A 19,445-nucleotide genomic window follows, 5' to 3' on the forward strand; every position below is an offset into this window, starting at 1 on the left:
AATGTTTATTGACATTTTTTACCACGTATCCCTTAAGTTTATTTAAATAAAATACGACGATGTTATTTTGTTAAGTAACATCATTTAATAGAATATGATTTTTTTTATTACAAAGTTTGTATACTTGGCGTAAAGTAATTCGAGATATACTAATCAATTAATTCTGCTGAGATTGTACAAACATAAGCATAGTTTTGTTAAAATAGTATCAATTCTTTAGGTGTTTGAATTTTATTTAAAATTATTTAAAACATTGAAAAGTTATATTGTCTTAGCTTATATGCTCCTTTTTTGTACACCTTGTAAATTCAAATCATCTTTTTGAAGTCAAAAATGCTACATATAACTGTATTTGAATAGCTACGCATATACAGTAAACGCTTATTGGATTAGTGAATGTATGCATATGCTTATATGAAGAAAAACCAAGAAAGTACTGCACATTCCTAAAGATTAACCAATAGCAAGAGGGCATTATCAGCAAGTGCTGCTGTTTTGGCATTCTATTGGCCGAATAATACTGTTACCAACTGTATTTTCCATGACATCACACAGGATGGTTCCGATTTTTACCGTCTTATAGTTTCGCGTGTGTTTTGCGGCGCCACTTGTGGCTTAACAATTAGGCGATTTATTAATTCTGCTCGCGGCCTGCCAAGTAAAAATTTCTGCATTATTTACCGGTTTTCAATTTTAACCCCAAGTGTGTGATGTAAAGTTCGTTTTTAACAAGTAACATCTGTACTTTAGCACGTCTACAAACAAAGAAGCCTCTTTTCTCTGCAAAATCTGATAAGCGATTAAATCTGTGTTAAAAAGTGTAAGTACATAGATATATACAAAAAAAAAAAAAATGATATGCAGAATTACATCTTTAATGAAAAAAGTATGCAATCGCGAATACGTTAAATGATCTTTTTATATTACACACTCCTAAATGATATCTTAATTAGTTTAGTATTTTTGAACAACTTGATATTCTTATATGATAATACAGAACCTGTGCAACAAATTTATAATTTGTATAATTCTATTTTAATTGTATAAAAATTGTTATCAAGTATTCTTGCATTGTACAAAAAGAAATCTTAATCAATATAACGTTTTTTTAGATTAACTATGTCGGTTGGGAGAGGTAGAGGAAGAGGTTTTGCAGAAGTCCGAGAAACTACGTTGCGTAGACCTGGCCAATCATTTGCACCAAAATTTAGTTCTTTAGTGAACTTAATTGAAAATCTCACATTGGATGAAACAAGTTCTAAAGTAGATGACATTGCTCAAGCAATAAATGATTCCATAAAAAATAATTCTTTGAAGTAAGCAGCATTCCGGTCATTGGGCATCAGTGCAATATGAATAGTATTTAGTTAATTTTGTCATGTTATTCTTTCAGAGAAGTTATTGAGGACCTTCACAATCAAGCCCTTGAGGATAGTGTATTTGGAACCAAACTTGCTATTGCTTGTAGTGATACCAAAGTATATTCAATTAATGACTGTAACTTGAGGTTGATATTGCTGCAAACATTGCAAAAAGATTTTGAAGGTACAATACACATTTTTTTAAAGACGTTCAAACTCAAACATAAATTTATAATAATTCTTAAGACATGATATTTTTAACAGAACGAGGAGAAATCAAGAAAAGAAGTGTGTTCCAGTTTCGCAATGCTGTGACATTGCTGGGAGAGGTATACATGAGATTAAAAATTAATGGTAAACTCTTAGATATACTGGCAGGTCCTCTTTTGCAATATCTTGAATTGCTTTTAGAGGCTTCAGAAGAGGAGGATATAGCACTTGTCAGTAGTATGGTATGTGGAATCAAACCTTTGTTTTTGCTTTATTATATTAGTAATGAATGCACTAACAAATGGTTTTTCAGATACTGATGAATGGTCAGAAAATTTTTGAAACATCTCCATCTGAACTAGAAGATTTTACAATCCGAGCTCGTGGAGTCCTTATAAATCGTAACTTAAGTGCAAGATCTCGAGGAGCATTACTGTTTATAATTGATCTTACCAGTGCACATTTTGCACTCCCCGAAAAGTTGAAAGAATTTTATCAAAATGAAATCGAAAATCTAAACATAAATAATATTAATGGTGAGGTTTATTCTTTTTAATAAGATTAATAATAATAATTTTTATTTTATATCCAATGTACAAACATTTTTATCTTTCTACATTATACATAGAGATTCTTACAATTACAATGACTACTTGAATTATTATTAAAATATGTATTTATTATAACTCTATATTGTAGGTAAGGGAAACGCAGAGTCTGACAAACCCAAAAATAAGCCAATCCAACCTACTGCTGATAACAATGTTGGCAATGTCACAAGAACTCCAAAGCAAAGTAAGGTCCCAGGATTTGGAGCACATGAGAAGAGTACACCAAGTGCAGCTAATGAAAGGCCTGTTATGCCACGAGCTATTCGTGGAGCTGGTGCAGTAGATAGTGGCAAAGACAAAAATGCTAAAAAATCTCCTCGAGGAAAGAAAGATAAACTAACAGATGAACAAATATGGTCTTCAAAGCAAAATACTGGTAGCAAAGTTTGGGGTCATGACGATCGTTTTGATAAGGACTATTGAAGTTTAATGTTTGTTGTACCAGAAAAATTTACATAATAAGTAATATTCTTAAACAAATTATCTACTGTGCATAGGACAGATAACTAGGATATTAGGATACTAAAAGACAAATTATCACACTTGAAACATTAAAATTTTGTAAAGGTTGTAAGATCATTTTTTTATCACTAAGTACAGTATACTGACATTTCTAATTTTAAGATTGAATCACGTTTTTATTTATTTCAATATCTGAAATGACTTTTAGAAGGTTTTTAACTTCTGTTTGTATTTTTAACTTTGACAATATGCTATATAAAATAAGAATTTTGTATGCATTTTTGGTTAGTATGCTGTATTTTTTACCTTTATGTAAGATCAAAATTGTCAAGCAACAAGAATGCAAGAAAGGGCTGATTTGTAAATAAGTGGTATATAATATTAAATATTTTATTGCACAATTAAAAAGACTGTTATTGCACTGTTGTGTGCAATGACATTTTGATAGAAACATGAACTGAACATTGTTTTACAAAAAGTATTTATCATACTTAAATTAATTTTTACACTTGAATCATGGACTTATTTTTTTAAGTTTGAATGTTATTAATATTTACAGTATTTATGAAATTAATGTCGCTTGTAATGCCAATATTGTGTTAAGGCGATATATTTTATTTTACATCGACGTTGCGTATTTTGTACTAGCCTTGAATTGTGCATAAATTACAAAGGTGTAAATCTTTCAATGATAAAATAAATTTTTTATTTCAGCAATTGCATATTTTACATTTAAATCCTTAAATCAATAACAAGTACTTTTAGTTAAAATCTGTAAATATAAATTTGTTATCTATACGAACCAGAAAGTTGTTAACCCCCACACAAGATGACACGCATACGTTCAACATATCAATTTCCCATCGAGTTCCCAAAACAATCATGTACTTATACAAAAATAAAAGCCCCCTCTCCGTCTGAGAAATTTCAAAAGTTCCGCCAGGCAGAGAGAGAGAGAGAGAGAGAGAGAGAGAGAGAGAGAGAGAGCAGCTGAAACGAGCTATATATACGCATCGTTCTGCCCTACAATCGAAAGTGGCCCTCTTTTGCGCGCGCACCTCCGTCGAACTTCGATTATTCGCTAATGTCGCGCAATATCTTCAAGTATTGACGGGGATTTCAAATTCATTCACAATTAATCGCTTGTGTATGATCTACCACACGCTGTATACATATCGCAGAGTCAAAACAACGAGACACTTTACACGCAGCTGCAGCATTAGGTATAGGTATAGTTTGACAACTGACTGAACTCACTCTCATCGGGGGACGAGTCCACGGGTGAGTCCGTCGACTAACAGCTGAGTAATCCCCGACGAAACGTGTTTTGGATATACCCTCGTAGTGGTCGTGTCCGTGTGCGCGATTCCCACACCCCCTCGTTCGACGATTGACGCACGTCGTCTCGGGTCTTCTCTCCTCCGTTAGTGCGCTGCATTTTTTAGATACTGCATCGGTGAGATGGTGCTAAAAAAGGTTAGCAAATTAGTGGTTAGACGCTGTATGGGCGAGTTTTTCTGTGAAAATTTGCATTGAGACCTGCGGGCTGGATCGGTATTTTCTAGAGCTTGTACAGTCCGAGCCAGCAGTGGATTTGGAAGCGTTCGGTTAAAAATATCTCTGATTCTCTACCTTGACATTGAGATTGAGTTTCAAGGTATTTGGGTGAAGAACAATTTGGGATTTATTTCAATGTTGCCATTGTTGTTCTAACTTGTCAACTATTTGATTTGGTATCATACTCGTCGAACAATGTTTTATCAGTAGCCTGGAGGGTATTAAGTCCTTCGTGAGCCTGACTTTTTATTTCATCATATGATTACAGTATCTTTATCCATTGATCTTGTGATATTTGTTACATAAATACAAAGCTTGTACTATACAAATCAAGTAATCAATCAAATCTAACAGAATTTTTCCTTCTATTTTTGATAATCAATTGATGAATTTTATTTCAGTTTTCAGTCAAGATTGTTATACTTTAGCAGTGAGAGGGCAGTTTTGTCACTGGACCGTGAATTATTTTTATTATCAATGACAGTTGCTTTGACATGTCATACACTGAGCTGGAACATGGCTATCAGGTAGACTTTTTTTCCAATATTATTGATCAAAATAAAGTAATTGTTGTTTTATTGTACTAATGATCATTATTTACACATTTAGGGTCTTAGGAGTGCTACGAACCAACCAATTTTCTATGTAGGAGACATCGGCACTGTACAACCAGGTCTTGTTGGCCCAGTGGGTTCGTCCCTCTATCGTACTTCCAATCGGGTAAGTTTATAAACCAAAAGCTTACCAATCTCTATGACCAGTGCAAACACTTTTTTTTTACCTGAATTATATTTTTGTATTAATTTTCATGGAAATTAAACCTTTTTTTTTTTAAACGAAATTTTTTAAAAGGAAGCCAAATAATAAACATCAAACATAAGGAATTATGGAAAATAGAAATGCATCAGCGTCATCAACAGGAGATCTTTGTTTTATTAATTATGATGTCGATGATGTGGAGCCCTACTGGCTCCAATTCATGGTAATACGTACACGCATCATTGTGCTTTCTGTTTTTTTTTTATTAAAAGAGTGATTTTAAAACATTTTTTTGTTTGAGTGCAACTAGTCTTGAACATGTCTTTTTTCTTAAAGAATATGCACAATAGTTTAAAGTAGGTAGAATTAACAACGTTTAGTTAACTGAACAGAGCATGTGTTTTCTTACAACTTAGTTAATTGCCAAACTACATTGACTCACCCATACGAGAGGCAACATCAGTGAAGAACAGTTACACGATTTACGATAAAGCGTAAAAAATTTTCTCTAATACGTCACCTATAGCTTGTACTTGAAAGAATACTCATTTTCACTGACGTTTCTCCTCAAAATAGCACACGTACAGCGAGCAGCTATCAGAAGCAATATAGCTCTGCCTAATTGAACCGGTGTTTATAATCTCGACAAACGTTTACAATCCACGAGCGAGAGAGATATAGACTCGCCTATCTCGAAAACAGCGACTGATCCAATATTTATCTCTCGATTTTTCCTCCGCTCATTAACAGCGTATAGACATATACACTACTACTGTGCCCACCTGCGATCCTCCGGAGGAAGGAAATCTACCGAGCGTCGTAATTAAAATTTATGCCGATTTCGCAAAAGCTACAACAGATCCTTGTGCGCTTGAATGTATATCCGATGCGAATTGTAAAGTATGCGCGCGTAACACACAGCCATGCGAAGCGATTATCTAAGTCTCTCTCTCTCTCTCTCTCTCTCTCTCTCTCTCTCTCTCTCTCTCTCTCTCTCTCTCTCTCTCTCTCTCTCGTATACTTACTTGCGTTCAGCGGGATAAAAGAGGGTCCCCGGCGATAAGACTAGACTAGCGACTACTATGCGTACGCCGAGGGAGCACAGAGCGCCACTGTTAGTGTGTGTATGTACACAGTTCGGCTGATTTTGTTGAGCGCGGAGTAGGGAAGCGAGTGTGCGTCTCGTCGATGAAGAAGCCAAGTGTCGAAGTTCAACGAGAGGTATAAAATGAGCGATACGATAGGAAATTGCGCTGCTGCGCCGAGTTCCGACGAGTGCGACGATGACGATCTGCTACCGTACGTTTATCTCAGTCCTTTCCGCACGTCTCTGCTGATGGTATGTACGCACATGCGATTGTCTTCGAAATTTTGGGATTATACCAGTGTATTGTACAGACTGCGCGACTGATACAGCGTGTGTTGTGTTTGGTTACCGCCGAACGAGAGGCATAGGCGATAGCTGTTCTGTGATGATTTCGAAGAGACTCGTCGGTTCGATGATTTTGGTTTAAGAGTTGTGTGAAGCGATCGATCGTTGATTGTCATTTTTTTAAAATTTTAACAGATTCGGATCTATTGAGAATGTAGATATTCGATTTGTTACTTCAAGCTGCGATTTACATAAGATATACGGTATAATCTTTTTTTTATCAGCGATAACGTGCTTGTAAGTCAATTTCAAACTCGCAACGACTGATAAAAAAAACGGTTTGAAGTTTAATAGAATCGTGTGAAAACTCGTGACCCGATGCTTGAAGTTTCCAAAGCTTGGCAGAATATGTATTATCAATGAATGAGCCTCGTTTTTCTAATATTCAGAACACTCCTCCGCCGATCAAAATTCAAAAATGAACAACCGCGCAACTCCAAAATCGGCTTCTTCTCGGTTCCGGACGTAAGCATCGAAAGCGAGCACATAAGCGAAATCAGCGAGCGGTCGTACATAGGACATTAGCAAATCCGATCAATGGCGTAAATCATTCTTGTTATCGACTGTGCTCGCGACATTATGCAAAAGATATTCGGAAGCCGCACGAGAAATCGCCTATATTTTATATTACATCCCGATCCCGCAGAGGCTCTTTTCTCGCTGTTATACGCTTCTATTTCTGGAACGTTTCTCGCGTCGTATGTATATAGGTATATATATATGCGTATATAATACGCATCGCGAAGCCGCGGATTTCTGGATCGCGCAGTTCTCCACCGATAGCCGCATTGTGTGCGTCGTTTGTAATCGTGCGCTCGGATTTCGCGAGGTTCCTTTGTGAGCTGGCATTGCGCCGGAACTGCGTCTTTGTTTCGGGGTGGAAATTTTGCGGGAATTTGTATATACAGTGTATACGCGATTTTTCATTGTTAACGCGGATGATTTGTTATAGGTTCGAGTGTAGTCGAGTGAAATTTTCGAGTTAACTAGACTTCGTCGGCCATAAAGCAGTCGAAAGTTATAGCCTCGTTAATAAGAGTTATCCGCGTTGTTATAGTGATTTGAAATTATGCCAGGACCAATTTCGCGTCAATTATGTCAATTATACGCTTCTACACAAATCTTGTATTTGAGATGAATATGGTTTCCGGATGATTTAAGACCGACTGAATGAATTCTTTTATTCGCGAAGCCGCTACATTAACGACGTCGATTAGCTTTGAATTAGCGTCGCGTGATGGAAAAGTGCCTTTGACGCTGGACCGCTCCACGCTTGCCACAATATTATCACGCGATATAGATGATGCACATGTGTGCAGGGAACGTTGATTTTGTCGAAGCTCGCGTGATGATATACGGGTTTTCAAGTCAGCTGGTTTTGCGCTGTGCTATTGGCAGATTAGTTACGCTCCATTGAATAGATAATTAGCGAAAATTATGTTCTCTTGAGTTTTTGTTCAAAATAGATGAATAACGTGTGAGGTTTCGAGTATACGCATAGGTCGAGATAAACAAAACGCTGCAGAAAACGAAGTCACGAAGTACGAAGTGATGTAAAATAGACTATAGACTAGCACTGATTTGCCAAACTCATAAAATGTGTTAAAAATAATGTTGGTACACTTCGATCGCCGTTGTTATTTTAAGTGAATGCTCGCTTCTTCATTCTACTTTAAAAAAGAATAATATTTCTTCAATGCTATAATAGTTGCAAACGAATTCCAGCTTTGATCTAAATCGAATTCGTACAATGGCACGCATTTTATCAGCATGACGGAAAGTTGATGCAGTAACGTGAAGTATAGAATATCGTGATATCACAAATGGTACACTTTTCCAGTGATTCAAAAGTAGATTAGCGCGCTATCGAGTAATGACATCTGCAACAAGAAACAATCATCCATTTGTTGTATCCCATCTATTTCTCAAGAAGACACGCAAAAAATCTTTCACACTTGGCCCGCGATTCACTCTCGCCTCCACAAAAAGCTCTTCTGCACCAAACCAGCCTGCATCAAATCCACTGCGAGAAAGAAAGGATCTATAGCCGTCAGCACGAGCACCGGAAGATAATAGCGACGATGCGCGCGGGCGAAAAGCGAATAGACGTTACGAGATTGAACTGCATATGCAAACACTGGCGCAGTTATACTTACTCGGAGGCATAAAATTTCAATGCCGGCGGTGGTGTCGCGCGCGCGCGACAAGGCCAATTGGCGCGCGGCTCTTACGCATCGACTCTCGTGCCTCATACTTACTCTCTTCGCCGCCTCCGTTGTGTAATGGAAAAACATTTGCAGTAGTCGAGCGCCAGACGCCGGCCTTTTCGGAGACGCTCGGCTGCGCGGTGTATAAGATCTGCCGAAGATCGAATAGAATTGTTTATACCGCGATTGTATAGCTGTATATAGTGAGCAGCACGTGACCGGTTTTGAATTTTCGCGCGCCTGACACAGTGTGTGGGTGATGATATGTGCGGTTATAGTGTGGTTGAGCAATTATGGTCAGGACGAGAGTGATTGCACAGTGTCTACTGCACTTGTAGGCTTTTTTTTTCAATTACACTGTTTTGGAAGCACTGAAAGCTCGGTTGTTGTCTCCTACTCTCTTATTGACAGAGTGTTGCATAAAACACCCTCAAATTTGCACCATATTACTCATCGTAACACAATACCAATCCCTCTGCAATGTATATACCATCCACCCGTATAGACCCACAAAACGATCGATTTTAGCCAAAGTGCTTGGGGGGAAAATCCCCGTACACACGATTGTCCTCAAGGTCCTTTCCATAAAGCCGTAAATTTCTTTCGTGACGCACATGCCTCAGAGCCCATTGCAGTTTCCTGACGCGCGAAACGGCCTGATGAGCAAACACACATGGTATACATGCGATTCTCGCAATGAAATTCGCTTCGTAAAATTTCATCCCTTATAATCTCTCTCCTGTATACCTCTCGGATTTCATTACGCCCGCTACTATGTACTACGCGCGAAACTTCATTAACTTGAAATTTACGCTCGCGCGCTCGCACACCGCTTGTTTATTAGCCGAGATTTACGGCGGCGCAATTTGCAGAAAAAGTGAAATACGCTGATGTCGGAAAAATTGTCAATTATATACAAGGTTTACGTAATGAGCGTCGAAAATTCACTACTTTTTGAAGCGCGAGATCTTTTTAATTTAGCGCGTCGCGCGCGCAGTGTATACAAGAGTTATGCGACGTGACCTATCATCACTAACTCGGTGCAACTTTTTTTTTTGTTCGCTAAACAACAATGAGACTCGTTGTTCGCGTAGTAGTGCAGTACTCCTCTTACTCGAAATGTTTCTAATATCTCGACCAGACTATTAATGTATTATACTTATAATCTTGAAAAAATTCAAGTATCTATAATCTTGAGATAAATTCGAGTAAATATAATACACGGACTTTTCCCCGTAATATTTATATCGCGAAGTAGGCGTTTTATCTACCTTTACAAACTTTCCGTCAAAGTAGCCAACGCGAGCGTAACCAGGTAGAGAATCAACGAAATGTTTCCATAAGCCTTTAATTGACGCGAATCACACCTCCAAACTCAGCGAACTCCTTATCTTCTCTTATAAAAGCTCATTATACGCGCTTCGTCTGAAATTATACCCGACGATCCACATTTTAATATAAAAAGCTCGATTGTGCAGTATAAAACGAACCGAGTTTTTGCTAATTATAGAGTGTACGAATGTATATGTGAAACGAGGCGAATATTCTCTGGGCGTAAACTGATAGGAAATTTATCTCTCCTCCCAAGCGCACGAATCATCCGCGCGAGTTTGGGCTTTCCGCTCATAATAAAACGCGCTTCGGCGCGCGCGAATCACCTCCGCGTTTCTGCTGCCCAATTATAGGATTGTATCATCGTTTGCATATGTCGCTGATTGTTTACAGTCGTTGTACTGCTATTATCGCTATACACATGCGAAGAATCTCAATGACGGAACTGATGCGTCGCGAGGCAATGTGTTGTATTATATTTTTAATTACAACACGGATAGATATCGTAGATGCGTATAATTAGGGTGTCGCTTATTTGTCCGCGAAGATATACATTGTAGCGCTTTCAAATTAATCGATGCCGTGTCGGCGAGCATCCGTTTCGAGTCCGGGTAATAAATAGCTTTCTTGAACAACGTGTATAGTGTCCGTGTCACGAGAGACAAGAACTATTGTTACTATATTATAGCTAAACCTTCGTATAATTGATCGTGACTAATTAGTTAATTAAACCGTTTGCCGACAGAAGCAGCACAAGAGAAAAATTATACGGAAACTCACTCGTTCGGGCCGTTAACCTCATCACAATAACTCACCCGATCTGGATTCATCCGGCGCTATCTCTGCAGCCTTATCTCTGCATCATCAAAACACGATCTTCCGTTCTGAAACACCGTCGACTGCATCTCCTCGTTGTAGGCATACCGCCGAAACGACGCAAAAGCTCACGTATATTGTATGTGCTCACGTGATCTGCACCGCAAGCCTCGACGAATTTGGCTGAGTTTCAAGCGGCGATAAGGTCTGCATGCAACTCGATAAAGAAAAAAAATTATATCGTCGTTACACTCCGAAAACCACGTCGCTCTCTCTCTCTCTCTCTCTCTCCCTCGCTTATCTCGAGGACGGGATCTTATTGATCCGTCGCGGCGCAAGAAGCTCTTGATTTTTTCCTTACACGCCGCGCGCAACTTGTTTCACACGCAAATAATGCATCAGAGAAAAGGGGGGTTTATTCTAATGAGAAAATAGTCGGAAAGCTCTGCATGTAAATAGGTATACGTAATAACAGAAGAGACAATCAAACGCCGGCGTTAAATCTCGATATCGATCGAAATGCGTTGCGCAAGAGTGGATTTTTCGAGTGTTGTTATATACATCAGCGGCTTCTTTATTGTATAACAGAAATTCGCGAATGTAATAAACGAACGTGTGGAGAAATTCCCGGCGACGGTATAAATCAATTCGCCACACGTGCGCGTATTTCACTTAGCGGAGCAATCGAGGATGTGTTGTTATAACGAGTAGTCGTGTCTCTCGAGGCGAAAATAACCGTGTACTTTTATTATCACCGTGTATTATTTCCCTCGATTATATATTTGTTTACTCCGTTGATGATAATCGTGGCTGTATATAGGTGTTGGCGTCTCAAATCGTCTATTTTAATTCGAGCCGAGTGTGTTAGCTAAATGATCAAGTATGCTTTTGAATAAAAACACTCGCGCGTTATCAGTGAACGCGCGCATTTCGAATCAAGTATTACGAGGCCTTCCGCATCTGGTTTTCGCATTATTCTAAAAACCTAGACTCTGACTGTTCACCTCCCACGCAGTTCCGGCTTGCAAATCGTTCAATGACATATAGATACACACACACGCATACACATGTCGCGCATAGCGTTTAACCCGCCGATCAGAATGAAACTAAATTGGATTACATCTCTTGCGCTATAAAGCGGGTGGCGCGCGCACGTGAGCCTTGACTCACTTTCCGACAGAATTAGGCGCTCCCGCAAGCTAGAGATGGAGAGAGAGAGAGAGAGAGAGAGAGAGAGAGAGAGAGAGAGAGAGAGAGAGAGAGAGAGAGCTAAAAAGAGGACACGTGGTCTTCTTCCCGTCGATTGTCCGCGCTTACCTATCCGCCCGCGAGTTTTCTCGGCAGTTGCGGCGAAATTCGCCAGTGCGCTGTATAAGCTCTATTATTAAAGTGCAGCTCGCGGCAGGATGTGCGCTTATGTAAAGCTTCGCATCCGGATCATGCTTGCGTAGTTATTGCATAGTCTTGTTTGTTTTCCCGTATACGAGAGTGTTGACACCAAGTATATATTCTTTATCGACTCGCACAACGATAGCCGAATTCCTCCGAACCTTGAGCTGAGCGCAGTGCCGGATCTCTCGCATACAGCTCGTTATCGATCCGAACGATCGTTATAGATCGCTGATATTGCGCCCCCGCCGCATCGGCCTTCTTTATCGCGACGTTGTATTATTGTCCAGTGATAAATCCGCGAATCCTCTCCTCCGCTGCGCCAGTAAGTATAGTACACCGCTCTCGGTCCGACTTTGATAACAGGTGCAGTAGTAGTCGATGACTCGTGTACAGCGTATTGTTGGATCGTCTGCGGCGAAGAGAGTACGATACAACAGTTGTAAAGTGTGGACGAATCAGTTTCGATGGTAGAGAGACGCAACAGTGAGGTGTACAGGTGCCAGTGAGCAATGGAGTGGTCCTGGTGGAAGGATTGGTGGCGACTGAAACGCTGGCGTTCGCAGAACGTAAACGCGAACGCTTTAGGCCCTGACGGCGAGGCTGACGACATCGGCGACTACGACGGCTGCTGCTATTGCGACGAGTGTTTCGTACGTTATGTTATATGCGGCGTTATACCGCTTTTCTTTCTCATTATTGTTATTGCGACAGTTTCGAGCTAGTGGGCTATGCTACCTTATAAGCCGTACTGCGCAGCAGGTTGTAAACAAGTGGTGTATAGTATAATAACGCTTTCTATTATCCGTGCGAAAGCTGTGAATAACCGAATGGTCATGATGATGTTTATTAAAACGAGAGTTTTTTTATGGCTTTATACACATTTATGTTTGTATACTAAAATATTGTTTTCGTTCTCTTCAGTTTGATTATTTCGTAGATAATATATTTGTCTTTTATTACGTAACGATAACTGCAGTCGCTAACTGGAAAACGACGTCGCGGGTTATTTATTTATAATATACTATAAGATACGCGCGGCAACACTAATTGTAGGTAGTTATACTTTATCGAAATCGTACACTCAAGTTTCACGAGTCACTAAGTATTATGAGTGGAATTTGTATTGCGTACATTAATCGTCTTTTCGCTGCTGTATATAACGAGGGCTACTGCAGCTGTCATAAATTTGTCAAACATCGCATGTATGCCGATTAGTCACTATGCATCTATTTCTCTATCTATTTCCTCAAACCGTTACTCTAACAAACAAACAACATTTGTCATGAATTTTAACGATAGATATATAAGTAATTAAATTTTACAAAATTTTGACTCCGCAGTGAAGGCCGGCAAATAAACAGTCGGCGCGAACAAACACAAGTCCAGCAAGTTCGCGTGTGCAATAATGCTCGCCCTTCTTGCCAACGGCCACGAGAGCGTGTGTTGTGCGATAAAATTCACGACGCGATTATTCACAAACACGATGTGTAGTCCAAGTACTAGGATGTGGCTCTGGAAGCTTTAGGTAGATTCGTTTAGTCGTAAATATCGATCTGTCGCTCTGTTGTGATCTTCTACATTACAATGTCTGAGCTCGGATATCTAATTTGCAAAGCGTGTACCCATATGCTAAACTTTTGATTGTAAACGAAAACTGAGCAGACCATATAATTAAATAATCCAATAAATCATCTTTTCTAAAAACGACTTTGGAGAGGAAGTTCGTTTTATTAATTCCGCGCGCAACTCTGTATAACCGCTACTTTATAAGTATGTGTAAGCTCTCGAAAAAGCAGCCTTGCTAATTTTAGCCGAAATCGCTCTCGCGTGCGAGCCTTATTACTCCGCACGCAATGACACTTCTTGCGGTCGGGCTATACTACTGCGCCTATATCGTGAATTTATTAGACTTGTTAATTTCGTCTAGACGAATTGAATCAATCTCAATAATTGCAAATTGTATCCGAATTAGAGCACGTGATTATATTTTTAGCAGGAATCATCAAAAGCTTTTAATTACGCGGCTCGGTTGTATTGGCAGTTGGTGCTAATGCTAATTAGGTATATTTATATATAAACTTAACACTGTAAACCGGTTAATATATATTTTTCCCTACATTTTCACTAGAACTAATAGCGAATGGTTCGCAAACACGTCGGCTGCATTTTCATTATCACATGCGCACGCGGCTCATGCGTCACACACCCGCATATATAAGCCAAGTATACGCGAGAGATTGTTAAAAAAAAAACAATAGATCGCACTTTGGCCGGTATCCTAAGCGCTTATTGACAGGTTTAAAGATAGTCGACGTAGCTGGCATCGCTCTAGTTATTCTCCTAAAAATCCGTATAATTAGCCCTATACAGTCGTATTCTCTATACTGCCAAACCAAAATGACGTATAGGTACACATTGATTATACAATCGGCGATCGAAACGTGTTCTACTGTCACCGGGACACGTCGTCGTCGTCGTCGATGCAGTCGCTTATACCTATATATACTTTGTCGCGCGGATGCGCTGATTAATCACGTTCGGCCGCTAACCGACTGACGCTAAGTGGCTCGTGATTGAGTGATCCGCGAGATGACTGGGATAGGTATCATTCCAGTTACGCTGTGGAGATGTCTGCGTAAGAGTAGATTGACACTTGATAGAATTTTAATGAAATTATAGAAGAGAATTTTTTTTAAATTAGCTTTGTTATAATACTCAAAACATTGACACGATGATTTTGGCATGACGAGTGTAGCTGTACCGTAATCTCGGTTTATGCTTGCAAGCTTATGTTGTAAATCGACGCTGCGAAGTTTCAGCTTAATTTTTTCATAATAAGATGCAGCTTTTAGTTTCTTAGAATGATAAAAATCACCGATTACAAAAGTGTCATCACAATAATACGTCGATTGATCCAAAGAGCATATTCGTATGCATATAGTTCTAAAAATATACCCCGAAATCTATTATAACAACCCTTCAAAATATTTTGATAGTCTTACCGCCTTAGTTCTCGGACAACAAACTGACAAAACACGTCGCTGGCAGCATTTCCAAAGCGCATATCTGTCAAAGTCCCCGACAACACTATAGTTTCTATTATAGACGTTTATTCCTTCGTATGATATATTTTAACAAACAAATAAATCCGGATGATAAATACGTGAGCCCATATATCAACGTGAATTTACGTTTGCTTTAACGAAGCCTTTTTACGTTACAGGGCGAACTGTCGGACGGCTGCGTCAACGATGACGGATGCCTGGGAGGCAGCGATCTCGAGGGCGAGGGCAAGCAGGTCCTGGTGGGAATATGCGCGATGGCCAAGAAGTCGCAGAGCAAACCCATGAAGGAGATACTCACGCGGCTCGAGGAGTTCGAGTACATAAAGATCGTCGTTTTCGCGGAGGAAGTTATCTTAAAAGTGTGTATGCTACTCGATCGTTGAAGTTTATTCCTACAGTTTTTGCATTTTGTTTATAAAATTGAACGTTATCCCTTCCCGCAGGAACCCGTTGAAGACTGGCCCATAGTAGACTGTTTGATAAGTTTCCATAGCAAAGGATTTCCACTAGACAAAGCCATACAGTACGCCAACCTGCGCAACCCTTTTATAATCAACAATCTTCCCATGCAATATGACATCCAGGTGAATGTATAGACAGTTCATTTCTCTACAATGTGATAGACTTTGTATCGACCGAGATAATTAATGCGATTTCATGCGTATAGGACCGAAGAAGAGTGTACGCCATTTTGGAGGGCGAGGGAATTGAAATACCCAGGTATGCCGTTCTCGACAGAGATTCCGCCGACCCGAAACGTAAGTTGACTCTCGACGTCCAAAGTATCGTTGTCTCTGTCTGTTGCCTCTTTCGTGTGAATGGTTCGACGAAGATTGCATGCGTTGCAGTAATCAGGGTACTGCACCAAGAAAGTGGCGTTATCTCGGTGAATTTTTTAAAAATAAGGGTTATAGATTGGTTATCGAGTTGAGATTAATAAAGCGTATTGGCTTGAATCGGGTGAATGTATGCACTGGGAAGCATCAGGTTTGGGGAGGTCACGTATAGTTAAACTGTCCGCACTTGTATAATTACATCTAACCGGGCAACGTTCTTCCACCTTCTAGAACTTCCGCCTTCTAGCATGCTTTGTGCTGTGTTTGAATGTTCTGATCATGACATTCGAAGACCAAAGATATCATTTCAGATCACGAGCTGGTCGAGTCCGAGGACCACGTGGAGGTCAACGGCGTCACGTTTAACAAGCCCTTCGTCGAGAAGCCAGTCTCTGCTGAAGATCATAATATTTACATTTATTATCCGACCTCCGCAGGTGGTGGCAGCCAGCGATTGTTCAGAAAGGTACACTAGGGCTTGTTGCCCTTCGGGCTATTTTCTTTTCCTGTCCAAGGTTCTGTTACGGTAGTTTTTTTCTTCTACTATTGAATCATTCTTTTCGAGTCAATCACGAAAGCGTAATAACAGCTTGTGAAGTTTTCACTCGTCGTCATTACGCTTCTTCTCATTTATACAAATTCACTGATCCATCACTGATTCGGCTTGCATATATTCTTTTTACGTAACGTATCGTACTCGCTACGATACTTTTTGCCTATTCGATTTGTTAGAGGATTACGATCGAGTCAACGATACGTAACATCATCAGCATCACATAATCATCACATAATATCTCAAAATTGTAACTCTCGATTCATTATACTCACTCTGCGCACGACTCTCGGCTATATGTACGGTACGACAGCAAATTATGTAGAATTGCGTAGTGAACAAAAGTGTGAAAATCCTCGAACAAACGAAAGGTGTAATGTAATGGTTGTAGCCAATTAGCATCGCTGATAAAATCCCCCAGATCGGCAGTCGCAGCAGCGTGTACTCGCCGGAGTCGCGAGTCCGCAAAACCGGCTCCTACATCTACGAGGACTTCATGCCAACGGACGGTACCGACGTCAAGGTCTACACGGTGGGCCCTGACTACGCTCACGCGGAGGCGAGGAAGAGCCCGGCCCTCGACGGCAAAGTCGAGAGGGATTCCGAAGGCAAGGAGATCAGGTATCCCGTGATACTCAGCAACGCCGAGAAGCTCATCAGCAGGAAGGTCTGTCTGGCCTTCAAGCAGACCGTTTGCGGTTTCGATTTACTAAGGTATGTTTTCATTTTTCTGCAACTCACAAATTATGGAAATAAAAAGTGCTTCAAAGTTTTTCCTTTATTCACGACGATTGTTTGAAAATTTTTTCCTCCGATCATTCTGGAACTAAATTGCCTGTCGGTAACTCGACATACTTCACAAATCCGCGCTTCTCTGGTATTCATAATAAACGAAGTTATCGGTGACACCCTACACTCGCGGTTTCGCGTTACCCAACTACGACACGAACTGGTGATGTTCAAGTTCATAGCGAACGCTCAGTCGTCGTTCCGATCGCTAGAAGAACGGAGCGCTTGGAGCTCGCTCTTTTCTTCTTCGCGAATTTTGACAGTTTTGTACGTTTTTGCAGAGCCAACGGCCAGTCCTTCGTTTGTGATGTCAACGGTTTCAGTTTTGTGAAGAACTCGAACAAGTATTACGATGACTGTGCCAAGATTCTGGGGAATATGATCCTAAGGGAACTTGCTCCAACCCTGCACATTCCATGGAGTGTACCCTTTCAACTGGATGATCCACCGATTGTACCCACTACTTTTGGTAAAATGTGAGTACACTGAGAGATGAGTTTTAGTTTGGTTATCTTAACTGCTACCAATTATTCACATACTAAACTCTTGCTTTAAACTTGAGAGATACATTTGTCTACTATAACAACGAGATTCCACTTGATATTTGTTCAAAAATCAATTTAGCTAATTTATCGTCACTGATGGCATAATGCTAACATGTGCTTCTCATTTCAAAGGATGGAATTGCGATGCGTAGTTGCAGTGATAAGGCATGGCGATCGAACGCCAAAGCAGAAAATGAAAGTGGAGGTTCGACATCCAAAGTACGTACGATTGAAATATTTTTTGGCTCCGATGACCGTTGGGGATAAATATTTAATACAATTTTTTATCACTTAGGTTCTTCGAGATTTTTGCCAAATACGATGGTTACAAACACGGTCATGTGAAGCTTAAGCGCCCCAAGCAGTTGCAGGAAATCCTCGATACAGCTCGAAGTTTACTGGCTGAAATCCAGCATCGAGCTGCTGGTCCCGAATTGGAAGAAAAACAGGGGAAACTGGAACAGCTTAAGAGCGTTTTAGAGATGTGAGCAATAAAGATTCTTGCGATTGTCGGTAAAATTGTGTCGGTTGTTGCTTTAACGAGATTGTTGTCGTCTTCAGGTACGGCCACTTTTCAGGAATCAATCGCAAAGTACAAATGAAGTATCAGCCGCGCGGAAGACCAAGAGGAAGCTCTTCCGACGATGGCAACAGCAGTAGTATGTTAAAAAGTTATTGTTGTCACAGTGTTTTTCACTTATTACGCAGTAGAAGATGTTTAGTGTCAGTGGTGGTTTTGAACTTTTTAACCGAATTTATTTCTTCGTAGATCGTCTGGGAGAGCCCTCGCTAGTTCTCATATTAAAGTGGGGCGGCGAGCTGACTCCGGCCGGTAGGATCCAGGCCGAAGAGTTGGGTCGCATATTTCGCTGCATGTACCCAGGTGGTCAAGGTAGACACCTTAGTGGTTCGTATCTTAAGCTCCTTTCGCTTCTTTTGCTGACGACTAAGTTTTTTTACCGCGCTGAAAAGTTCTTGAGATTTGTCTTTTTATATTGACAAGCTGCATTTAAATATTTGTATCACTACTATTGGTTTCTGCCAGTGTTTAGGATTCGCGAGTGCAGATGCTGGATTATAGTTCCAAGGTCGTAAACAAGTAATTTACAATAGCACAGCGCCTGTGCATTGTAGTTTGATTATTGTGGAGTAATTGATTGTATTATTTTGCATTCCCTTGTAGCAGTAAATTTAGTGTATATTTTTATTCTTATTGTTATTTTGCCAAATCGAGAGACGTCCAGCCAAAAGAAGAGAGTCTGATTGCGAGCTATCAAATCGAAAATGAATGGTTATATCATATTAGATTATTTTATTCTCTTTTTCAATTTAGACTGCAGAAGAGACTAACTTTTACTTACTGACGTTTGTTTTTCTTCACTTTATACTGATGACTGTTCATTTTATGATTTCGTTACTAAAATCCGAATGAACTTTTTGACTTTCAGTCTGTTTTATTAGTGCTTAAGATGATAGAAATGTTTTCATTTCCTCATACCCTTATTAAATTCTCAATTA

General features: G+C 39.9%; 2 protein-coding genes and 2 long non-coding RNA genes across 55 annotated transcripts in view; 3 read left to right on the forward strand and 1 right to left on the reverse strand.

Moving 5' to 3' along the window:
- The first annotated feature begins 584 nt into the window (after nucleotides 1-584).
- Nucleotides 585-3,361, forward strand: LOC100679564. 2 transcript variants are annotated; one of them, XM_031922617.1, is made up of 6 exons: nucleotides 585-820; nucleotides 1,113-1,316; nucleotides 1,394-1,545; nucleotides 1,608-1,813; nucleotides 1,885-2,107; nucleotides 2,271-3,361. In XM_031922617.1, exons 2-6 carry the CDS (start codon nucleotides 1,120-1,122, stop codon nucleotides 2,603-2,605), a joined length of 1,113 nt encoding a protein of 370 aa, XP_031778477.1. In that variant the 5' UTR covers nucleotides 585-820; nucleotides 1,113-1,119; the 3' UTR covers nucleotides 2,606-3,361. The 2 variants fall into 2 exon arrangements, with proteins under 2 accessions (XP_031778477.1, XP_008207935.1); XM_008209713.2 differs by having other exon boundaries at nucleotides 1,626-1,813.
- Nucleotides 3,167-6,122, reverse strand: LOC116416088. Of its 2 annotated transcripts, XR_004226583.2 has the most exons (3): nucleotides 5,986-6,070; nucleotides 4,184-4,982; nucleotides 3,167-4,111 (listed from the first exon to the last, which is right to left on the reverse strand). It is a non-coding gene; the product is annotated as an uncharacterized LOC116416088 (long non-coding RNA). The 2 variants fall into 2 exon arrangements; XR_004226584.2 differs by lacking the exon at nucleotides 4,184-4,982 and having other exon boundaries at nucleotides 5,986-6,122.
- The window catches only part of LOC100115546 (inositol hexakisphosphate and diphosphoinositol-pentakisphosphate kinase 2), a 28,936-nt gene continuing 13,189 nt past the window's right edge, over nucleotides 3,699-19,445 (forward strand). For 15 of the 50 annotated variants that reach the window (XR_004226580.2, XM_031922585.1, XM_031922596.1 and 12 more), the window contains exons 1-12: nucleotides 4,603-4,728; nucleotides 4,811-4,921; nucleotides 15,363-15,563; nucleotides 15,648-15,788; nucleotides 15,872-15,962; nucleotides 16,340-16,506; nucleotides 16,985-17,307; nucleotides 17,664-17,858; nucleotides 18,060-18,146; nucleotides 18,223-18,411; nucleotides 18,489-18,598; nucleotides 18,697-18,834. Coding sequence is in view for 49 of the 50 variants with exons in the window: in XM_031922585.1 (XP_031778445.1) it covers nucleotides 4,696-4,728; nucleotides 4,811-4,921; nucleotides 15,363-15,563; nucleotides 15,648-15,788; nucleotides 15,872-15,962; nucleotides 16,340-16,506; nucleotides 16,985-17,307; nucleotides 17,664-17,858; nucleotides 18,060-18,146; nucleotides 18,223-18,411; nucleotides 18,489-18,598; nucleotides 18,697-18,834 (1,786 nt within the window). In the remaining variant the exon portion in view is untranslated. Of the gene's footprint in view, nucleotides 4,121-4,602; nucleotides 4,729-4,810; nucleotides 4,922-5,053; nucleotides 5,184-6,032; nucleotides 6,300-8,698; nucleotides 8,852-12,502; nucleotides 12,790-15,362; nucleotides 15,564-15,647; nucleotides 15,789-15,871; nucleotides 15,963-16,339; nucleotides 16,507-16,984; nucleotides 17,308-17,663; nucleotides 17,859-18,059; nucleotides 18,147-18,222; nucleotides 18,412-18,488; nucleotides 18,599-18,696; nucleotides 18,835-19,445 lie in introns of those variants that run through there. The other 35 variants (XM_032596808.1, XM_032596779.1, XM_032596788.1 and 32 more) reach the window with 26 other exon arrangements.
- On the forward strand, nucleotides 12,796-15,089 carry LOC116416090. Its single transcript, XR_004226586.1, has 2 exons — nucleotides 12,796-13,341; nucleotides 13,480-15,089. It is a non-coding gene; the product is annotated as an uncharacterized LOC116416090 (long non-coding RNA).

Source organism: Nasonia vitripennis, chromosome 2 (assembly GCF_009193385.2).
Source record: "Nasonia vitripennis strain AsymCx chromosome 2, Nvit_psr_1.1, whole genome shotgun sequence".
Lineage (NCBI taxonomy): Eukaryota > Metazoa > Arthropoda > Insecta > Hymenoptera > Pteromalidae > Nasonia > Nasonia vitripennis.

Coding starts and splice junctions, on each gene's coding strand:
- LOC100679564 (XM_031922617.1), top strand. CDS start 1,120: ATGTCGGTTGGGAGAGGTAGAGGAAGAGGTTTTGCAGAAGTCCGAGAA. Junction 1,546..1,607: donor ATTGCAAAAAGATTTTGAAG/GTACAATACACA, acceptor ATAATTCTTAAG/ACATGATATTTTTAACAGAA. Junction 2,108..2,270: donor AAACATAAATAATATTAATG/GTGAGGTTTATT, acceptor TCTATATTGTAG/GTAAGGGAAACGCAGAGTCT.